Here is a 19,379-nt window from a genome sequence, read left to right as displayed (position 1 = left end):
CTGACGGCAAGCGAGATGCTGCAAAGTGCCTCCACGTCTCGAGAGGGCCAGAAACTTGCCGCAGTCCCAAGGTGGCAACCTTTCCCTTTTATTTCGCAGTTCTTTGATCGCTTGAAGCTGTTTTGGATGCCGGCGAAACACCAGCCGGATTTCATCTACCTGCGGCACGTGCCCTTGCGAAAGGTGCATTTCTTCACGGCGATCCAGCTGACCTGCCTCGTCCTGCTCTGGACCATCAAGGTGTCCCGTGCCGCCATCATCTTTCCCATGATGGTAAGAGCTGCCACCGCTCAGCAGCGGGGTGTTTGCAGCGTTGGAGTGAGAGGTGGCATCGTCTCTGAGCTCACCGCATCTTCCCTCTTATTCATGAAGGTTTTGGCTCTCGTCTTTGTCCGGAAAGCGATGGATTTCTGCTTCTCAAAGCGAGAGCTCAGCTTTCTGGATGACCTTATGCCAGAAAGGAAGAAGAAGTTGGACGATGCCAGAAATGAAGCCGGAGAAGAAGAAGAGGTAAGGCTTGCTGTGTCCTCGGGGCTGGACATCTCCGTGTGGCTGTGAGATTGCCTGTTTCTCTTACAGCTTGTCTGGAAATGTTGGGGGAAGATCAGCACTCAATCGAAATAGATCCCAATAGCCTGTAACTTTTGTAACCTTTGTTTCCTCAAGTAGCAGTGAGCTGAACGCTTGAATACAGGTGTAATTTTTAAAACGAGTCGTTTTTCACAAAGGTCATTATCATTATGATGATTATTATTAGATGCTGCTGCTGCTGCTGCTGCTTGGCAAGACTTGCTCATAATCGTGTTTTGAACACACAGTCCCCCTGCCCCGAAATCTTTGGAGTGAACGGTTTCTTCCCTGCTGCACTAATACCTATAGCTGCCAAGGGGCAGAAGCGGAGGGCAGACTGCTAAGTTTGTGCTGGGCATTCAGCTTATCTCCACTTTGATCAAAGACAGAGAACGTGATTTGTCCCTTTTTTACATCAGGAGTCCAGGAGGGTGATGGAAGCTGCTGCTGCTGCAAGTTCAGTTCAGCTGAACGTGGGGAAGACCAGTGATGTGGATATCCCAAAGCAAAGCAGTGACAGGTAAAGCTCCACCAAGCGCCAGGACCCCCGGCAAGATTAGCTTGAAGGTGTTTGGCAGAGTTTTCTCCACTTGCCTCTTTGTGGGGCATCCCACAGAAACCAGCAGGCAGCTTGGTGGGAAAACCAAATTTGGGGGCAGGGCTGCAGGAAGTGATTGCAGGGCTCTGACCGCAAGCAGAGTGGCTGCAGCACTCGTGTTTGACCCTCAAACCTTGCCTCATCAGTGCCTTTACGGTAGCTGGAGATCCTCATACTTAACACATGAGGAGTTGCAGGCGTGATCTGTACCAGCAGTGGCTTAGGAACCTGGACCGGGGCTAAGCCCCAGCAAGAGCCTTTGCACAGAGCTGTTGCTCTGCAGCTCCCGGGCTTGCCTCCCAAAACTCCTCATCCAGCAAAATCCCCCACACTTATGCGGAGCTTTGATTCTCGGGGCTCCGCTGTTCCTCTTGCTGATGCTAATGCTCTTGGTGGCATCAGTTCCCATAATCACGGATTGCTGTGTAAAATATTTATTGCAGGACTGATCCTTCTGAGATTGTTATCCTGGATGAAATGTCACAAATGACCGTATGGAAGGCTCTCACTTTGAAGACAGAAACCCTTTGAATCCAGGGAGGAAAAAGGTAAAGGATTGCACGTGAACGTGACCGTGCTACTCTGCAAGCGACGGCGCACGCCTACGCTTTTCCCACGCTTTGGCCGGCAAGGCTGAGCAAACGGCCTGTCCCTGGGAACAGGCATTGTGGACCGTGGCATGTAAACCAGCTCCTCTCTGCTGGGGTGGTCCCCCAAACAGGGCTGAATCAGCAGCAGCTGGCAGGTCTTCCACTGATGATGCTCTCCCTCTTTTTCTCTTCCCTTCGCCTTTCCCCACTCCCGCTTTTCACGTTTAGGAATCTTGACTTTGAAGGAGAGGAGTGAGAGCGTGACTCGGGGATGTGCCAACGCAGACAGAGGGAGAAAGCGCTTTGTTTCAGTTGGAGGATTCCCATTAAAGCCATGCAGATGTTTTCAGTTATCCTTGGTGTGCTTCAGGCATTCAGTATCTCTAGACCAGCAAGCTGAGGTGAAGGTCACAGTCAAGGGGAGTTTGGTGGTGTTAAGTCTGTGTGCGTACGTGCGTGTGGGGGTGTGGGTTTGTAGTGGTAGAGGGACTGCTACTGCTTTATCATTCAGTGCTCTTCTTTTAATACCTAATTCCTCCTCTTTTTTTTTCCCCTCTTTTTTCCAAATGTAAACTGGGAATGTCCAAAATAATTTTCTGTTATAGTTGATGCATTCTCCACTTTCTTCTTGATCATGACCGGGTTTTTGGTCTGGTTTGGGGTCCTGGCTTTAATTCACTCTTATGTCTCTTACTGGTACGAGAGGGATGCCCTCTGCAGCAGGGCAGCATAGAGAGCGTCCGAGCAGTTGGCCTAAGGTGAAAGAAAACATTTGCTCCCTGCGCTCCAGTTTTACCTCTCTTGGTTGGTTTGGTTTTGGGTTTGTTTTTTTTGCTTTGGCTCTGCCATCAGCCTGGGAGCTGCAAAATGCAGAACTGCCACCTTCTTGTCCCTTGGCTGTAAACTGCATCTAAGGGAGCACTTCAGGTATTTGATTTTGAATACACTGTATGGTCACAGGAGTGGCCAGATGAGACCTGGGGCTCTGTGTCCCTGGGCTGCTGCCTCTGTTGTTCCTCCACTTTCCTTCTGTATTGGATCTGGCTGAGTTGGAGTTCCTTTACCCCACAGCAGCCCTCGTAGTGCTGTGCTCTGTACTGGTAGCTAGAAAGCTATTGATAACACAGCAGTGTTTTGGCCATGGCTGAGCGGTGCTGGCACAGCATCAAGGCTGTCTCTCTAACATTCCCCCGTCTCCAGTAGGCTGGGGGTGGGCAAGATCTTGGGAGGCGACGTAGCCAGGAAGAAGAGGCATCTAGGTAGCAAGTAAATCTTAGGTCCCTTCAGATGCTGGGGACCCTGCGTTCATGCAGCATTGGGCAGACCCCGGATGGATTTTCCCTTGGCACGCTTTACGGTGGAGAAGCGGAGAAGTTCCTCCTTTTGGTCATTCACGGTATTATGCAACTTTTCTTAGAAGAAAACACCTCTGTGCGTAAAGGATGTTCACACGCGGACTTCTCGCTGCACTTTAGGTAACGGCAGGGCCGCGCAGGTGGCGTAATCGCTGGTACCAAGCAGGAGCTGCCTGGAGGCTCCTCTGTTACAGTCAACCAGCTCCGTTTATCCTGCGGCCAAGGGACATGTGTAGGGACGCAGCCTGAAGGCCACGCTGCACGTACAGCGCAGCACAGACCTGCACCCGCTCAGGGTAACTGTTAGGTGGATCCCTAACTCCTGGAGGTACAGTGATCTCCCAGTCAGGATCTCTGCACCAGGCTGTGAAACTGCACGGTAACTCGGGAACCAGAGAAGGTCCATATCTGGAGGGGATGGTTAACCACAGGGCCTCACGTTGAACCTCCTCTAAGCTCGTCCTGTGCTTACAGGGTTCTCGAGCTTCTCGGGCATCTCCCAGACTGGCCGGTTACTGCCAGCTCCCTCGTTCCTACGTTCCCCTCCCTGCCTGCCTGCCCCACTTTGGCCCCTGCAGCAGCACTCAGCTGAGCACCCTCCGTTGCTCCTGGGGAAAGAGCGTCCTCCTTGCTCTCCGTGGCGTTCCCCCAGCACATGGTGCTGTAGCAAGGACAAGGCAGTCAGATACAGACACAGCCTGTTGAACAGAGCGTCCTGCACGCAGTGCTTCCGATAGAGCAGCTCAGGAGCAATGAGGTGAGCTGGGTGTGCTGCCTCTCACAAAGAGCATTCTACATCGGCGACCTTCCCCGTTGGACCCTCTGCAGCCTCTCTTTTTCCCGGTGTTGTAGGTGTTAGGTTGTGTGGTTAAAGGTTCATCTCCACAAACGCAGAGGAGGACAAAGGAGCAATGGCAGGCAGGGGAACCCCAGTGACCTAGGCAGAGGCAAGGGAGCACCCTGCTGTGGCTTTTGCCAGGGCTGTCACAGGAGAGGGCTCGACCACATTGTCTGGGTATGAGGCTCACCAGACAAGTATTGACTCTCCCTTGCTCACTTCACAGACTGACGGCGGGAATGCGCTTCTGTGGCCATGCCCTGCCTCTGAAGCCCGGCCGTAGACAAAAAACCGGCTCAAACTGTGAAGGTTACCAGGCAACACGTGACTGGGTGCACGTGTGCGGCAAGGTCTGTGCGTGTGAATGTCTGAAACTGAGTTCTGAGCTGTCAAGCAGAAGCCTGCTTCTTGCTACACGCAGCCAGCGTGGGCTGGTTGTAAATTTGGGTAACACCTGGAATAATCAAAAGTGGCGTGTCCCGAATCCTACAGTTAGTAAAGAGCTAGGAGAGAGAAGCCTTAATTTGGAGGCTGATCAGGCATTGTACTGCTCACATAGACAGATTAGGAAAACTGGGGGCGTGGGGTTCCAGAAAGAAGAGGTGGTGTCAAAAAGAAGGGTTCCCAGAAAGAAGAAGGGATCTTGAAGAGAAGCAAGGGACCCAGGAAGGAAAAGGTGAAGATCCTGGCTGGAGGAAGTATCCTGGAAGTGGCGGAAGATCTTGGAGACCAGAGAGCCGCGTGGAGACAAGTGCCAGGGGATGCCCAGGGACCTTGACCAGCACCCTGCGAAACTGGTAAGGGCGAGCAGCTGCACAGCAGGAACCAAGGTGACGTTCTGCCTGACCTTCCCGGACCTGCAGTAGCTGGGATAGGGGAGTTGGATCAAGCAACTGCAGGATTCAGTAGGAATGCATTTCACGAAGGTAAAGAGGACACAGCAGTGGCTTGGAAATGCTGGTTGGTTTAATGGTAAAACTGGAATTATTCTGTGAACTGTGCATTCCTTTTAATATGGACTTAATTTAAAATAGCTGCTTTGAAGTTGTTCTGACTTCACCTTAATCGACACCTGCAATCTTCATCATTTTATCTCCTCCAACAGCCAAACCATACCCTGCCCCTCCCCACCCCCTGCAAAAAAAACCCCAAAACCAACCCAGGAAAAGAAAGACTTCAAGGGCAAGCGAGGCAGCAAAGTTGTGCGAGATTGGTCAAACTGCTCAAAGTTTGCCGAGAGATTGGAGCTTGCAATTCAGATGTACGTCGCTCAGCGTGGGGAGGGTAGTACGCACCTTTCACTGGAGTCAGAGGGAAAAACGGGGAGAAGGGAGCTGCAGCGTAAAGAGTAAAGGACCTGACATTCTTAGGAAAACTCTCCTTTTTCTTTCCTTTTCCTTGCTCCTTCGCTTCCAGATCTCCGTGGTCGCAGTTTGTGCTGCCTCACCTCCAGCACAGCGTGCAGAATGAAACGACGGTCACAGAATTCGTCCTCCTGGGGTTCTGCAGCACCCCAGCCCTGCAGCGCTGCCTCTTTGGCCTTTTCTCTGCCCTCTGCTCTGCCACTCTGATGGGAAACGCACTTGTCTTTCTGCTTATCTGCCTGGACTACTGCCTCCACAGCCCCATGTACTTCTTCCTCTGCCACCTCTCCATCGCGGACATCTGCTACGCCTCCAGCAATGCCCCCCATATGCTAAGGAGCCTCCTTGGACAAGGCAGAACCCCCTCCTTTGCTGGGTGTGGGGCACAGAGCCATCTTTATTTAATCTTTGCACTTACAGCGTGCGTGCTGCTGGCCGTCATGTCTCATGTTCGCTACGTGGCAATCTGCCGTCCCCCGCGCTATGCCCTCATCGTGATCTGGAGGCTGCGCCTCACCCTTGCCACGGTTTTGTGGGCTTTGGCGTTCGTATTTGGTACACTGCAAGCCTCTCTGGCTTTACACCTGCCTTTCTGTGGCCCCTGCGAGGTTGTCCACTTCTCCTGTGAAATTCTTGCTGTCTCAAAGCTGGCCTGCCCTGCCGCTCCTGCCAATAAAGTCCTGATCTTTGCTGTTTGTGTGTGCTTCTTCCTCTTCCCTTTAGCCTTAATCCTGATTTGCTCCCTGGACAGCCTGGCCACCGATCTGCGCATCCGCTCTGTGCCAGGATGGCACGAAACCACCTCCACGTGTGGCTCCCACCCGACCGTGGTGGGTGTCTTTTATGGAAACGCCATCTTTGTGTACGCGGGGCCCGGGAGCGGTAACTCCTCTGGGAGGGAGAAAGTTCTTTCCCTTTTCTACAGTCTCGTCAGCCCCAGTTTGAACCCCGTCATTGACAGTCGGAGGAACAAGCAGGTGAAGGAAGCCTTGCTGAAGCTTCAGAGAAGGAAGAGGGTCTTTCATTCCGTCTAGCTGGCGCTCTAGGCTTTCACCTGTCTCCTGTCTTTCTGCTCTGTCTTCTTGAGCTCTTGGGGAATGTTAAGTGGTTAAAACGTAACACAACACATGGGTATTCAAATGCATTTGTCTCTTGTTTCTCTGTGCAGTCTGATGAATATCATGACACAAAATGACTCATTCCTTGTATTGCAAATAACTAATTCTTGTTCCTCAGATGCAGCCGTCCTAGACAGGTAGTATGTTTCACCGGAACTGTTGACCCAAGTGGAAAAAACAGTCTTCTCGGTTCTAGCTAGCAGTCAGGATAAACTACTGTGTAGCAGGGTTTTTTTCTGAATCTACCCATTGATCCAATAAGATATTCTTTTTCCTTACCGTATTTGTACCTCTTGTTATCCTCAGGATGCTAGAGCTTCAGCTCTACTGTTAGAAAGAAAAAGAGAGAAAACATGATGCTGCTAATGGGCTTTGCCTCTCAGGAGGGTGAACGAGCCTGTGAAGGGTTTTCTTTCTGCACACTTTTGAGCCTGACACCTCTCATGCAGGAATGTTCTCTATTCTGGAGAGTTTTTGCTCAAAGCAGAGCTGGCTTCTGCCCAGGCACTAAGTTTTCCAAGCGGGAAGGGTCTAGGGGTGCGTGGCTTTAAATAGCTGCCTGGATCCGCATCATAGCTTGTGATTTCATAATGGTCCCTATTGTGTCTCTGGAGTTGGTGCACACTGGGTGCCACTTAGCTCCTCCCGTGAGGGCTACTCCATCAGTCCCTGGGGAATCGGGCCCCTGACTGACCTGGAGGTTCAGTTGTCCCCAAAACCCAGTGACTGACGTGAGGATGAACCCAAACGGGCGTTACAAAATGACACTTCTGGAAGAGTTACAGGTAGCGCGGCCGGGGCTCAAAAGTGCAGTTTTGTGGGTTGGGGTTTTTTTTTCCATTTTGGAAATCACTTTTTTAGACAGGAACCTCAAGAACAAAGCGGGAGGTGGGTTTTTTTTTTGTCTGAAACACTCATCCCTCTCCTGCTGTATTAAATACGTCCAGACTCTCGTGTTATACAGTACAGGTGATGTTATGGGCTGTTTTATTTGCGTATGGGAAGAAAAACCTCCTACAAGTCCGTGGTTTTAGGGCTGTGCCTGAAGGAGGAGGAGGCACGCAGAGGCGTGATGGCTCGTGGACTCGCGTGGATGCAGGGGTGGGTGATGTCTGGGAGGACGTAAGGGAGCTCTCCACCCCCAGCCCCAACTTTTCCCTTCTTGTCATTGCTAAACAGAGACATGACGAGGAGGCAGTGATTGACCGGGGAAGAAGGAGCAACGCTGTCAGTATTTGCTATGAGAAGGAGGAGTTGGAAGGTGAGTCTCTGCTGAGATCCTGGTGGAGGAGCCACTAGCCCAGCGCGTTTTCCCATTGCACAAAGTCTCTCCAGTGTGCCTTGTTGGGTGTCAAATCATGTGCAGCGAAACGTGCCGCGCTTCTCAATAAAGCAACACAGTTATTGTCACATTTTTTACTATTATGGCTTTTTAAACGGAGGGAAAAAGCCTCCCGGGAGGCCACGGTGTGAGTTGTAGCCACGGGGCTTGATAATTCACGGCTTTTTTTCTCGCAGAGGTTGCTCCTGGCTTGGAGAGGTCAGGAGAATCATTTCAGGGCTGCAGACACGGGGCTGTGATTTTCTTTTTTTGTTCTGGAGTTCATTGCAATGGGACTGATTTGATCGTCTCTTGTCGCCTCGTGCCATACAGAGCTTTTGAAAATAATTAGCTCGTGTTGCTGCTTAATGAGCAAGTCTGAGTGTTGTCCAGCCGAAGCTGGAATTTGAGAAGAGGTCCGATACTTTCAGGGCACTTTTAGATGACCCGGAGCCAACACTTGTTGTTGCTGTGTTGTTGCAAAGCTCGAGTAAAATAGGCTTGGAAAAAAGGACGTCCAGTGAAAATAACATTAAGGGAAGCTGGCGTTGCTCCTGGGATTGAACCGTGGCTTAGCAAGGCACCGGCCACCTCAACTATTGCCGCAATGCCGAGAGCGCTGCAAAAAACGCTGCTTTTTCGCAGGCCACCGGACCCTGTACGTGGGCGCGCAGATGCCACTGGTTAGGCAGAGCCACCGGCATCACCGACGCCACAGCCAGAAGCATCGGGAAGGGGAACGGGAGAAGGAGTCTGCCCCGACAGAGCAGGGCTACCACTGTAAGTCCCACCGCGGCATTCGCTAAACTGGGGGCAACGTGGGCACTGGGGCCTTCTGCAAGCACGTCCCCGTGGCTAGTTTGAGTGAGTTGCTGTTCTTCCGAGGGAAAGTGGCCTTATTGAGCAACACCCTCTTTTTCCCAAGTTTTACTTTCTTTTTTTTTTTTTCTTTTTTTTTTTTCTTTTTTTTTGTTTTTTTAAGTGCAGTTAAATGCATAATGGGTTTAGGCTCGTCTTCCTTAGAGGGATCCTGGCTTTAAAAATGGCAATGTGGGGAAGGAAAGCAGCCCATCCTTATGCAGAGGTGGACCAGATGCTTCTCCTTCTTCACGGCTCTGTGCAAGCCCAGAGAGACGCAGAGGAGAGGGCCCAGCCCAGTGTTTATGGCTGCACTGGTGCTGATGGCCACTTTGCACGTGAGGGTGACAAGCTGTGTTCAGGCGCAGTAACGGGATGGGTCTTTGCCTTCTGCCCCCAGGCTCCCCGTCCCAGCGGGTGCAGTTCATTCTCAGGACCAAGGAGGACGAGCAGCACATCCCTCACCACTTGTTCTCCGAGCTGGATGAGATCTGTGTAAAAGAGGGCCGAGATGCCGAGTGGAAGGAAACGGCAAGGTAAATCCCTGCTGCTTTGGCTGCGGTGGGAGAGGAGTCCCCGCACTGGCAGCGCCCGTGGGCTCTGCTTTCTCCTCTCCAGGACGCGAAGCTTTTGCAGCTGCAGGTGGCGGCACGAGGAGCCTTCTCCTCTTGCCACCCCGTGGCTCTGTCAAAGGGGCTGCAGAGCTGGGGCTGTTTTCGTGCAATGGGGCTGATCGCACCCGATGTCCGCAGGTGGCTGAAGTTTGAGGAGGACGTGGAAGACGGCGGCGAGCGCTGGAGCAAGCCCTACGTTGGCACGCTGTCCTTGCACAGCCTCTCCGAGCTGAGGAGCTGCATCAGCAATGGGTCGGTGCTGCTGGACGTTTGTGCCAACAGCATCGAAGAGATTGCAGGTACCGTGGGCACTGCATCTCTCCGGGAATGGCCGAGCTCAGCTCGCCACGGTGCTCTTCACTCCCAAATCAAACCCTGCCCCAATGGCACGTCCTTTTCCAGAAGTGCCACTGTGTTTTTCTCATGAGCTGTTTTTGGATGTAGACTGGGCGTGCAACAGTCGCACTGTTTTTTTATTCCAATATGGGGTCCTTTTGAAAGCAGTTTGTGGAGTTGGAGAAGCCACTAGAGAATATTCTGCAGCCAAAAAGGAGCGTGTGTCAGGGCTTAGCAGGCTGCTCTTAGAAATACGGAGTCTGCGTAAGAGCTGAACCACCTTAAAGGAACTATTTCTTACAAGCTGTTTCCTCGCATTCTTTTTTTTACTTTTGCCTTAACATCCAGCATTTAAGAGTTTTAAGGCAGAGTTTCTCTGGCGATGACCAAGCAGTGTATTTCTGTGGGGAAGATACTTGAAGTTAATTGCAAAAGCCACTTTGGAGAAGTTATCTTTGACTGGCAGCAGGTCTCCATTCAGCCCTTTCAAGGGCTGGAGAAGTCGGAGCCGTTCTTAGCATGTTTCTCCCTGGGCTCAGCAAATTGCACTCGATCAGCACGGGAAACTGGGAACGTCTGTGCTATAGATTGCTTATAATTTGGGTAAACGTGTAGAGTCAGAAAGGCCAGGTCGGGCAAGAAAATTGCATTATTTAGAATGGGAAATATTTATCTTAGCGGAATGATGAATAAGCACTTGGATGATGTTTCTTAGCAAAAGAAAATTCTCGTTTTCACTGCAAAGGCTGAACATTATTAAAAGGCCTTGCTATGCAAGGCTGAGCGGGCATTAGGGTGCAGCCTGTGTGGCACAGCCTTCCCTGGGGGCTTTGGGGGTCGGGACTTGTTGGGGTTTCTGCTCTGATGGCTTTGTTTCCCTTTGCCATCCTCAGATATGATCCTGGCCCAGCAAGAACAGTCCACGGAGTTTGACGAGCACGTGCGGGCGCAAGTTCGAGAAGTCCTTCTGAGGAAGCACCACCATCAGAACGAGAAGACAACCAACCTTCTCCCCGCTGTCTGCTCGTTTGCTGATGTGAGCAAGAGGCAGTCGGACCTGCACCTCCTCTACAAGCCAGGTGAGGGTTTCTGCAGGGCTGTGGCCCCATTAGACTTGCCCAGGCAAAGGAGAAGCGTCCCAGTTGCTCCTTGTCCATCTTTCTGAGTGTCTTTCTTTTTCCTACCAGCCCAAACAATCACCCCTTGTCCTTCTCCCACCGCTGCGGAAGCTAAAGATGGGGTGACCCGTGAGAGCAGAGCTATGGATTTAAGCAAGGTGAGACACTCGTAGCTTTCTTAACGCCTTTAGGGCCAGATTTGCTCTTGCAGAGTGTGCTGCAGAGCGCTGTGGGCTTTGCTTTTGGGGTAATTGCCTGAAAATCGCTTGTCGTGCCCAGGCGGAGCTGCACTTGATGAAGAAAATTCCCACCGGGGCTGAAGCATCCAACGTGCTCGTAGGAGAGCTGGATTTCCTTCACCAGCCCATCGTGGCATTTGTCCGCCTGAGCCCGGCTGTCCTCCTCTCAGGCATGACGGAAGTTCCCATCCCAACAAGGTGCGAATGAGAAGCGCAAATTTCTTCCGTAAAAAAGACACCCAACCAAACATCAAGTTGCAGGCATCAGTTTGGTGTCCCAAGGGAACAAGGCTAGTGGGAGGGGGAGCAAGCACGTTTCCCCCACCCACGTCTCCTCGCCTTCATTTCTCCATTCCCTGCTGTAGCTTTTAAACCCATCGGCCAATTGTAATGAAAGTTGGCCCCCAAATTACATTTGCCGTCTGTTTTGAAGAATTTCAAATTCATCGCGGCATCGCTGAGCCTACGTGTCCCGTCTTGAGCCACGCTCTGGGCTGGGAGCTGCCAGGGCTTTCCTTGGGTGCTCTTGGAGCAAAGACACCTTCTTCTCTCTCTCATTTTCTTTTTCTTGCCCAGGTTCCTGTTTGTTTTGCTTGGACCAGAAGGAAAAGCCCATCAGTACCATGAGATCGGCAGGTCCATGGCCACTATCATGACGGATGAGGTGCGACAAGATGAGATAGCTCCGGGTCATTTTTGCCTTTCTTCAGCTCTCCCTGTCTCTGAAGTAGTGAGGAAGAGGATTTGCTGTCCCAGCTGCCCGCAGCTCTCCAAATAGCCCAGCCCTCTTTCTCACCCCAAAGCAAACACGCAGATTTGCATCACCCCACATCCTGGAGGCTGAAATCCCGCCCGGGGTGCATCCTGCACCTCATCCTTCTCGCCGGGGTCCCCAGCACGCTGTCCCCAGTGGTGGCATTGCCAGGGCCAGTAAAACTTCTCTTGCTCTTTAAGCAGAAGGGTATGGTGTGCCGTGGGGGACGGGGGCCTCGTGGGGGAGATGATTACAAGTGCCGTGATGCGCAGATTTTTCCTTTTGGGGGAATATTTCCTGCCCTTTCCAGCAGGGAATTTTGGTGAAAAAGCCTTGCGTTTAGCCAAGAGCTTATTGCACTGGTTAGGACATCCGAGCTGGGTTGTCCTCTCACCAGGTTGTCTTCTATTGGCAGGTTTTCCGTGACGTTGCCTATAAAGCCAAGAACGGGGCTGACCTCGTGGCTGGCATCGACGAGTTTCTGGATCAGGTCACGGTCTTGCCGCCAGGAGAGTGGGATCCATCAATCCGAATCGAGCCCCCGAAAAACGTCCCTTCGCAGGTGGGTGCCACATCGGCGGGAGGCATGAGGGGGATGGGCAGGATGGCTGGGGATGCTGTTCAGGGGCCCAAATTCACAAGGTCCCACTCTGACACAGTCACAGAGCCAGACCAGAAGCAAAACAAGCCAGTGGTTACAAGTCCATAGCTTTATCTCACTTCCATTTTAACAGGAAAAAAGGAAGATGCCAGGAGCTCTTGATGACAGTGCTTCTCACAGCACGCTGGAGAAACACAGTGGCCCTGAACTGCAGCGGACGGGAAGGTGGGAGCTGTAATAGTTTGGGGTTTTTTTCTGTTTGCCTCTCAAATCTGAGCATGCACCTTCCCTTCTAGCAGGTCTTTGGGGTTAGCTGGTTCAGTGAAGGGGCTCCACATTGCCAGCTTGGTCCCCTGGGCTGGGCAGGGGGGAGATCTGGGCAGCTGGGCTCAGCCCCAACCATCACCGTTGCACGCAGGTTTTCTTGATTTGGGCTGAAGGAGAGTGCTTCTTTTTAGCCACGAAAGTTACTCTATGCTTGTGATTGCCCTTCTGCAGCAAAGCAAAGTCGACGTGTTCCTCCAAGAGAACAGACTCTCTTCTTTTTCCTTCCTGCAGGCTCTTTGGAGGTTTGACCCTGGACGTGAAGCGGAAAGCCCCGTGGTTCTGGAGCGACTTCCGGGATGGTCTGAGCCTGCAGTGCCTGGCGTCCTTCCTCTTCCTCTACTGTGCCTGCATGTCCCCTGTCATCACCTTTGGGGGACTGCTGGGGGAGGCGACCAATGGCCACATAGTGAGCACCTCTCTCTGTTGGGGGGGATGGGGGAGGGTAAAACTCAGGCCAAAGTCCCTGCTGCAGTGAACCGGCTTTGGTTTTTGTTTCTCCCTAACGATTTATTTACTCACGGCCGCCTCTCTTCCCCGGACAGAGTGCCATGGAGTCGCTGCTGGGCGCGTCCATGGCCGGCGTGGTGTATTGCCTCTTTGCCGGCCAACCTCTCACCATCCTCGGCAGCACCGGACCCGTCCTGGTGTTTGAGAAGATCCTCTACAAATTCTGCAAGTAAGGCAGGCTGCCGCAGCTGGGTGCTGCGAGAGCCTTCAGAAGGGGGCAGTGATGGAGAAAAGATGCTTTTCTTTTCTTTTTCTTAGGGGTAGTTGCTAGATTTTAGTGACAGTCCTTTTGTTGCGATGGCTTTGATGGGAGATAAACCACCCTTATTGCCATAAGGTTTATTATTAAGCCCCAGCTTGCTGGCAGCAGGTGACTGGGTGCAAACCCAGCTGGTTTCAGTGTTAGGGCGTCAGGGTGATGTGGGAGAACACCACCTGGCCCAAGAGGGACCTGACCTCAAGCAGCCTCCAAGGTGTTAACACGAGATCCGTGTTAAACAGTGGTAACTAAATAATTGGCCTCTCCTGCTGTGGGTCTACACCCTGCACCACAGCCCCGAGGCTCTCTGTAGTAGTACATGGAAACTGCATTTCCCATCCGCAGCCTTGACACGCTCCAAAATTGCTCCCCGTTTTCCCCAAAGGCAGGCATGGCTCAGGGCCTCTTGCTGGCCTTTCCAGCCTTTGTTTCATTCTGCTTTCCCAGGGAATACACGCTCTCCTATCTGTCTCTGCGGGCGTGCATTGGGCTGTGGACCGCCTTCTTGTGCATAGTGCTGGTGGCCACCGACGCCAGCTGTTTGGTGTGCTACGTCACCCGCTTCACGGAAGAAGCCTTTGCCTCCCTCATCTGCATCATCTTCATCTACGAGGCTCTGGAGAAGCTGAGTCACCTGCGAGACACCTACCCTGTGCACATGCACAGCAAGCTGGACTTCCTCACCAGCTACTAGTGGGTTTTTTTCCCCCTGAGAAAGCTGCTGCCCCTTGGCAGGAGCTCCGGGCTGCACCTCCATCACCTTTCCCTTACCCCTGTCTTGGCTTCTCTCCTCCCAGCTGTAAGTGTGAGGCACCGACCCATCCCAGCAACGAAACGCTGCGTTTCTGGGCGAGCAACAAGATCAACGTGTCTGGCATCGCCTGGGAAAACCTCACGGTGACCGTAAGTGCCCCGAGCCACTGCTTCCTCGTGCCGCGTCCATGGGGTCCAGGGGCATTTGCCTGGTGCAAAAGTCAGAGCCCTTCAGGGAATGATGGGCTTCAAACTGTGCTAGTGCTGCTCGGAAAAGTCCTTGCCTAAATGTAGCGTGTGGTTTTAAGCCGCTTGGTCCTGGGGAGGAGAGTCCACCTTGTCCAGTCTACCCCAACGTTGTGGGTAGCAAGTGTCCCCGTCAAGCCTGTTGCAGGACAGTATTTCTGACTGGGAGGAAGGTTAAGTAGTGGGTGGTTTGATTATTGTAGAAGTTGTAGGACTTAAGTTCATGCTTGAAAGGTAGTAGCTGGCCTCCTTAATGGGTTCCTAGTAACTCCAGGCCTTGCTTTCTCGTTCAGTGCTGTCTGTAGGTACGTGCATAAATTTGCTTGTCTGAGCAGCCTCTCAGGCTGTTGTTGCCGGAAGCAGAGCCCGGGCCTAGGGCAGCAGGCTCTTATGGTGGCCTTCATCCCCTCTTGGCCAGGTTCTGCAAGACCTCCCCTGGGGAGGGACGATCTGTCTCTTCTCCTCCTTTCCTACCATGGTTGTCTTTAGCCCTCCTTCCCTCTTCCCTCTCTCTCTATCCCCAAGAGTTTCCAGTGTTTCCTTCCCCTCTGGTGTCTTCTTTAGCCACGATTGCTCGAATGGCAGGCAGAGGATGTGCCAAGGGTGCGTGGTATGGTGTCCCCTCACATCTCATTTCTCCGCTGTGTAGTTCAATGTGTCACTTGTTCAGCTGCTGCTGCTCATTAAATATAAATCTCTATTGGCAGGAGCAGTTACAGGGTCGTGGATCTTGGACCAAGATCCTCAAAACCCCCTAGCTATGCGAGGTTTCCCTGCCGCACGTGCACTGCCTTTGTGTCCTGACGCTCTGTTTCTCCAGGAATGTCGGTATTTGCGTGGGGAGTTTCAAGGACCTGCCTGTGGACGCGACGGCCCCTACACCCCTGACGTGTTCTTCTGGTGCTGCATCCTCTTCTTCGCCACCTTTGCCCTGTCAAGCTTCTTGAAGAAGTTTAAAACCAGCCGCTACTTTCCAACCAGAGTAAGTAGAAGATGGTGGCCAGTGTCCATCTCCACACTCATTTCCCAAAATGGCTTTCCTGGAGCACTAAGCAGTATTTGCCCTGCCTTGGTCAAGCTGGGAAACGTTGGCCTTGCAGGCCAAGCTCTCCAAGAGCTTGGATGTCCCGCACTCATTTCCATGAGTGCAAAATCATCGTAGCATTTCCCACATGCCTCGTGACCTGCCCCAGATTGAAGATTTTGGGGGGTTGATTTATTTTATTTTTATTTTTTTTTCTCCTCAGGTAGTAGGAAGTCAGGTTTCCCAAAGTTTTGGGGGTTGGGGTTGGGGGATTTTTTCCCTACCTTCTGTGCATTATGTGCTCGAGCGGAAAGTAGATTCGAATGAGGAGCTTCCTTTTGAGGACTAAAGGATGCCTCAGTGCCTTGTTGCCATTGTAGCTGTGAGTGTAGCTGTAGTGTCAGACATGTGTTTTCTTATTTTTAATATTATTATTATTATTTTTAGGTTTTGACTTAAACCAACCCTTGTCGGCCTAATTAAGCTTTTTTTATTGTCTGACCCCAGATCTCACAGGGACAAACACAGCAGCAGTATCTAAGCAAGGGATCAGGCTGCATGTGCTCAGAGGGGTGGTGGGATTTGGTTAAGCAGCCTTAATGTTGTGGATGTCTGCAACTCTTGCATCTCGCGTTACGGCCCTGTTTGCCATGCCCCTCTCACCTCTGGTTTCTCGCCCCAGGTACGGTCCACAGTGAGCGACTTTGCTGTTTTCCTCACCATCGTCATCATGGTGCTCCTTGACTTTGTGGTTGGGATCCCATCGCCGAAGCTCCAGGTCCCCCATGCGTTCAAGGTAACGGGATGTTTTGGCACGTGGGGGTGCCACAAGGTGATGCCGGGGCAGGGCAGGGCTGAGTCTGGAGGAGATGCTGGTGGTGTGACCATCTCCTCTTCCACCTCCAAGTGCCTTGCTTCCTCCTGGAAACGAGAAGATGGCCCCAAAACTAGATACCTACAGGGGAAGTATCTAGAGGTGCTTGCAAAGAGGAGACTGGCACTGCTGAAGCCCCCAGGAGAGGGGGACATGAAGCCAGGGCTGGGAGGTGCTCTGACACAGGGAGGGAGGGGAAAATGAAAGCCAGTGGAGTGCCTGGGCTGGGAGACGATGCTGATGCGTGGGCTTTGTTGCAGCCTACCAGAGACGACCGTGGGTGGTTCATCAACCCCATAGGACCCAACCCTTGGTGGACGGTGTTGGCTGCGCTCATCCCAGCTCTGCTCTGCACCATCTTGATATTTATGGACCAGCAGATCAGTGCCGTTATTGTGAACAGGAAGGAGCACAAGCTGAAGGTAAGGGCCTGTGAGGGATGACCCCAGCCCCTTCTGGGCTGCAGGTCTGGGGAGAAGCTCTTATTCCCGATGCTTTCTGAAGGCATTGGTTTGGGACAAGGTCAGGCTGCGTGGCAGGATGCTCTCCTGGATTAACGATGATGCAGGGAGCAAGTGACAGGGCAGTTCAGATGAGCAACCTTTTGGAGGAGCAAATTAATCTTGGAGCAATAGAGAAGTGCGTTTTTGTTTTAAAATGGCAGCAGCAGCAGGTGCGGGGAATGAATTGTTTTGATGCGCTGCCAGGGATAACTCAGAGTCACACCTTCCTCGCAAGTGGTAGAATTTTCTTTATGAGTGGAAAAAAGGTTTTGGTGGTTTTGGGTTGTGGGTTGTTGTTTTTTGGAGAAGTATTTATCGCACAAGCTCTGCATATCCATTGTTTCTGAACTCCTGCCAGATTTTCATGCCACGTGCTTGTGCAAAGCCTGCATACACGCTTGCTTGTTTCCATTTCTTGTTTTGAATTCTGAAGAAGTTGACTTGTGCTCGAGCAGGGTTTGAGTCTGACTTGCGACGTTATCCTTGCTCTTGTGCTATGGGATGCTCTGTTTCTTGTTTTCCTGCCTGCAGAAAGGATGCGGGTACCACCTGGACCTTTTTGTGGTGGCCGTGATGCTCGGGGTGTGCTCTGTGATGGGGCTGCCCTGGTTTGTGGCTGCGACCGTCCTGTCCATCACCCACGTGAATAGCCTCAAAGTAGAGTCTGACTGCTCAGCTCCAGGAGAACAACCCAAGTTTCTGGGGATACGAGAGCAGAGAGTCACTGGCTTGCTGATCTTTGTGCTCATGGGCTGCTCCGTCTTCTTCACTTCTGTGTTAAAGGTGAGAGGAAAATGCAAACCACCCAACAACCGCGAGCTTGTTGGAGGTTACAGAAAAACAGTCCCCTCTCTGCAGGCCTGAGTAGTTAGTTGTGGAGCGGAGGAGGAGGAGGTGATCCCAACCCTTGGGGCTTGACCCACGGTGGGAACCAGCCTCGGTTAGGCTTTGCAGCCCTTCAGGCCCCCGTTTGGTGTGCTCGAGGCGAGCAAGCAACGCAACTGCTTGAATTTTTGGGTGTCTTTCAGGCCCGCCCATGTTTATGGGTTACAGTTGAGCATATTCAGACCAGCACATCTGCTGTCTTTCAAACAGGCAGCCCTTTACTGGCTGCAATTTGCTCCCCAAATGCCCGGGAGCAGCCGTTCCCAGGAGCTAAACACACTGAGGTCATCCCCGTGGGCTTCCTTGAACGTTCCTCCCACAAAGTAATCTCGTCTCTAGGCTAAAAGGAGGCCTGTGGCCTTTGCCTGTTGCCCCAAGAATAGGCAGAAGTGTTTCTTCTACCGCCAGAGAATGCGGCATAGGGTAGCACGGGTGAAATCGCCTGTTTTCCTCCAACCTTTCTGGAAAATAGGATTATTCTGAGGAGAGGTAACTCCCAAGTTCAGCCTAAAGCAGAGCCTTAGCTCACTCGTGCGCACAAAATGGCAAAAAAATGGTTAAAATCTGACCCATCTCTAAGCCTGAATGGAAGCTGGAAAGCTTCAAGCAATTTTAGGCAGTGCCTGTGGAAGAGGGTGGTAATACTGAAAATGCAATACAGAAAAAGAAACGATTGCATTCTTACTTTTTTTTTTCTTTCCCCCCCCCAGTTTATACCAATGCCTGTGCTTTATGGCGTCTTTCTCTACATGGGTGTGTCGTCACTCAGAGGAATTCAGGTACGGACTCTTTTACAGCGTGCAGCATGTTGGCTCCCTGGTATTTTGTCTCTGTAGCAGCAGGGAAAAAAGCAGTGGCATGGGAAAAACTTCTCGCAGAGCAAGCAATGAAACTCTTTTGTGTAAAAAAGAGATTGGTGGAGGTACAGGAGGTATATGGGGCTGGGAGGACCAGGCAAGTTCAGCGCTCTCTGTTGCAGGGTTTAGGGCAGGTCAGTGTTTGGTTACGTGAAAAGCGGGGGAATTTGGTGCAAAGGGAAGGCAGTTTCTACCACTGGTGGAAATCCTCGCGGGGGGATTCAGTGGGCCGAGAAATGCTAATAATGGAATGGCATGAAATAGTTGCCGTTTGGTGGGCAGCTCTCAGGGCCAAGCCGGTTTATAGATGGAGCGAAGGGAAAATGGGTGCTGCTCCCAGGAGGAATGCGGTGGGATCCAGGATTTCTGACGGCAAGCGAGATGCTGCAAAGTGCCTCCACGTCTCGAGAGGGCCAGAAACTTGCCGCAGTCCCAAGGTGGCAACCTTTCCCTTTTATTTCGCAGTTCTTTGATCGCTTGAAGCTGTTTTGGATGCCGGCGAAACACCAGCCGGATTTCATCTACCTGCGGCACGTGCCCTTGCGAAAGGTGCATTTCTTCACGGCGATCCAGCTGACCTGCCTCGTCCTGCTCTGGACCATCAAGGTGTCCCGTGCCGCCATCATCTTTCCCATGATGGTAAGAGCTGCCACCGCTCAGCAGCGGGGTGTTTGCAGTGTTGGAGTGAGAGGTGGCATCGTCTCTGAGCTCACCGCATCTTCCCTCTTATTCATGAAGGTTTTGGCTCTCGTCTTTGTCCGGAAAGCGATGGATTTCTGCTTCTCAAAGCGAGAGCTCAGCTTTCTGGATGACCTTATGCCAGAAAGGAAGAAGAAGTTGGACGATGCCAGAAATGAAGCCGGAGAAGAA

The 19,379-nt window shown here is 52.1% G+C and overlaps 1 protein-coding gene across 1 annotated transcript; it reads left to right on the top strand.

Annotated features, from left to right (window-relative positions):
- Positions 1-7,609: 7,609 nt before the first annotated feature.
- Positions 7,610-19,379, top strand: LOC126036795 (electroneutral sodium bicarbonate exchanger 1-like; the record flags this gene model as incomplete). Its single annotated transcript, XM_049796994.1, has 21 exons — positions 7,610-7,694; positions 8,400-8,546; positions 9,013-9,148; positions 9,365-9,525; positions 10,456-10,641; positions 10,750-10,838; positions 10,906-11,117; positions 11,496-11,583; positions 12,089-12,235; positions 12,408-12,499; positions 12,833-13,007; positions 13,144-13,277; positions 13,815-14,060; positions 14,165-14,270; positions 15,187-15,348; positions 16,073-16,186; positions 16,525-16,686; positions 17,299-17,550; positions 18,363-18,431; positions 18,975-19,148; positions 19,248-19,379. Coding segments are annotated over 21 exons (3,069 nt in total), but the record flags the coding sequence as incomplete, so codon positions are not given.

This window comes from Accipiter gentilis, unplaced genomic scaffold, assembly GCF_929443795.1.
Source record: "Accipiter gentilis unplaced genomic scaffold, bAccGen1.1, whole genome shotgun sequence".
Taxonomy (NCBI): Eukaryota; Metazoa; Chordata; class Aves; order Accipitriformes; family Accipitridae; genus Astur; species Astur gentilis.
This window is presented reverse-complemented; position numbering and strand designations above follow the sequence as displayed.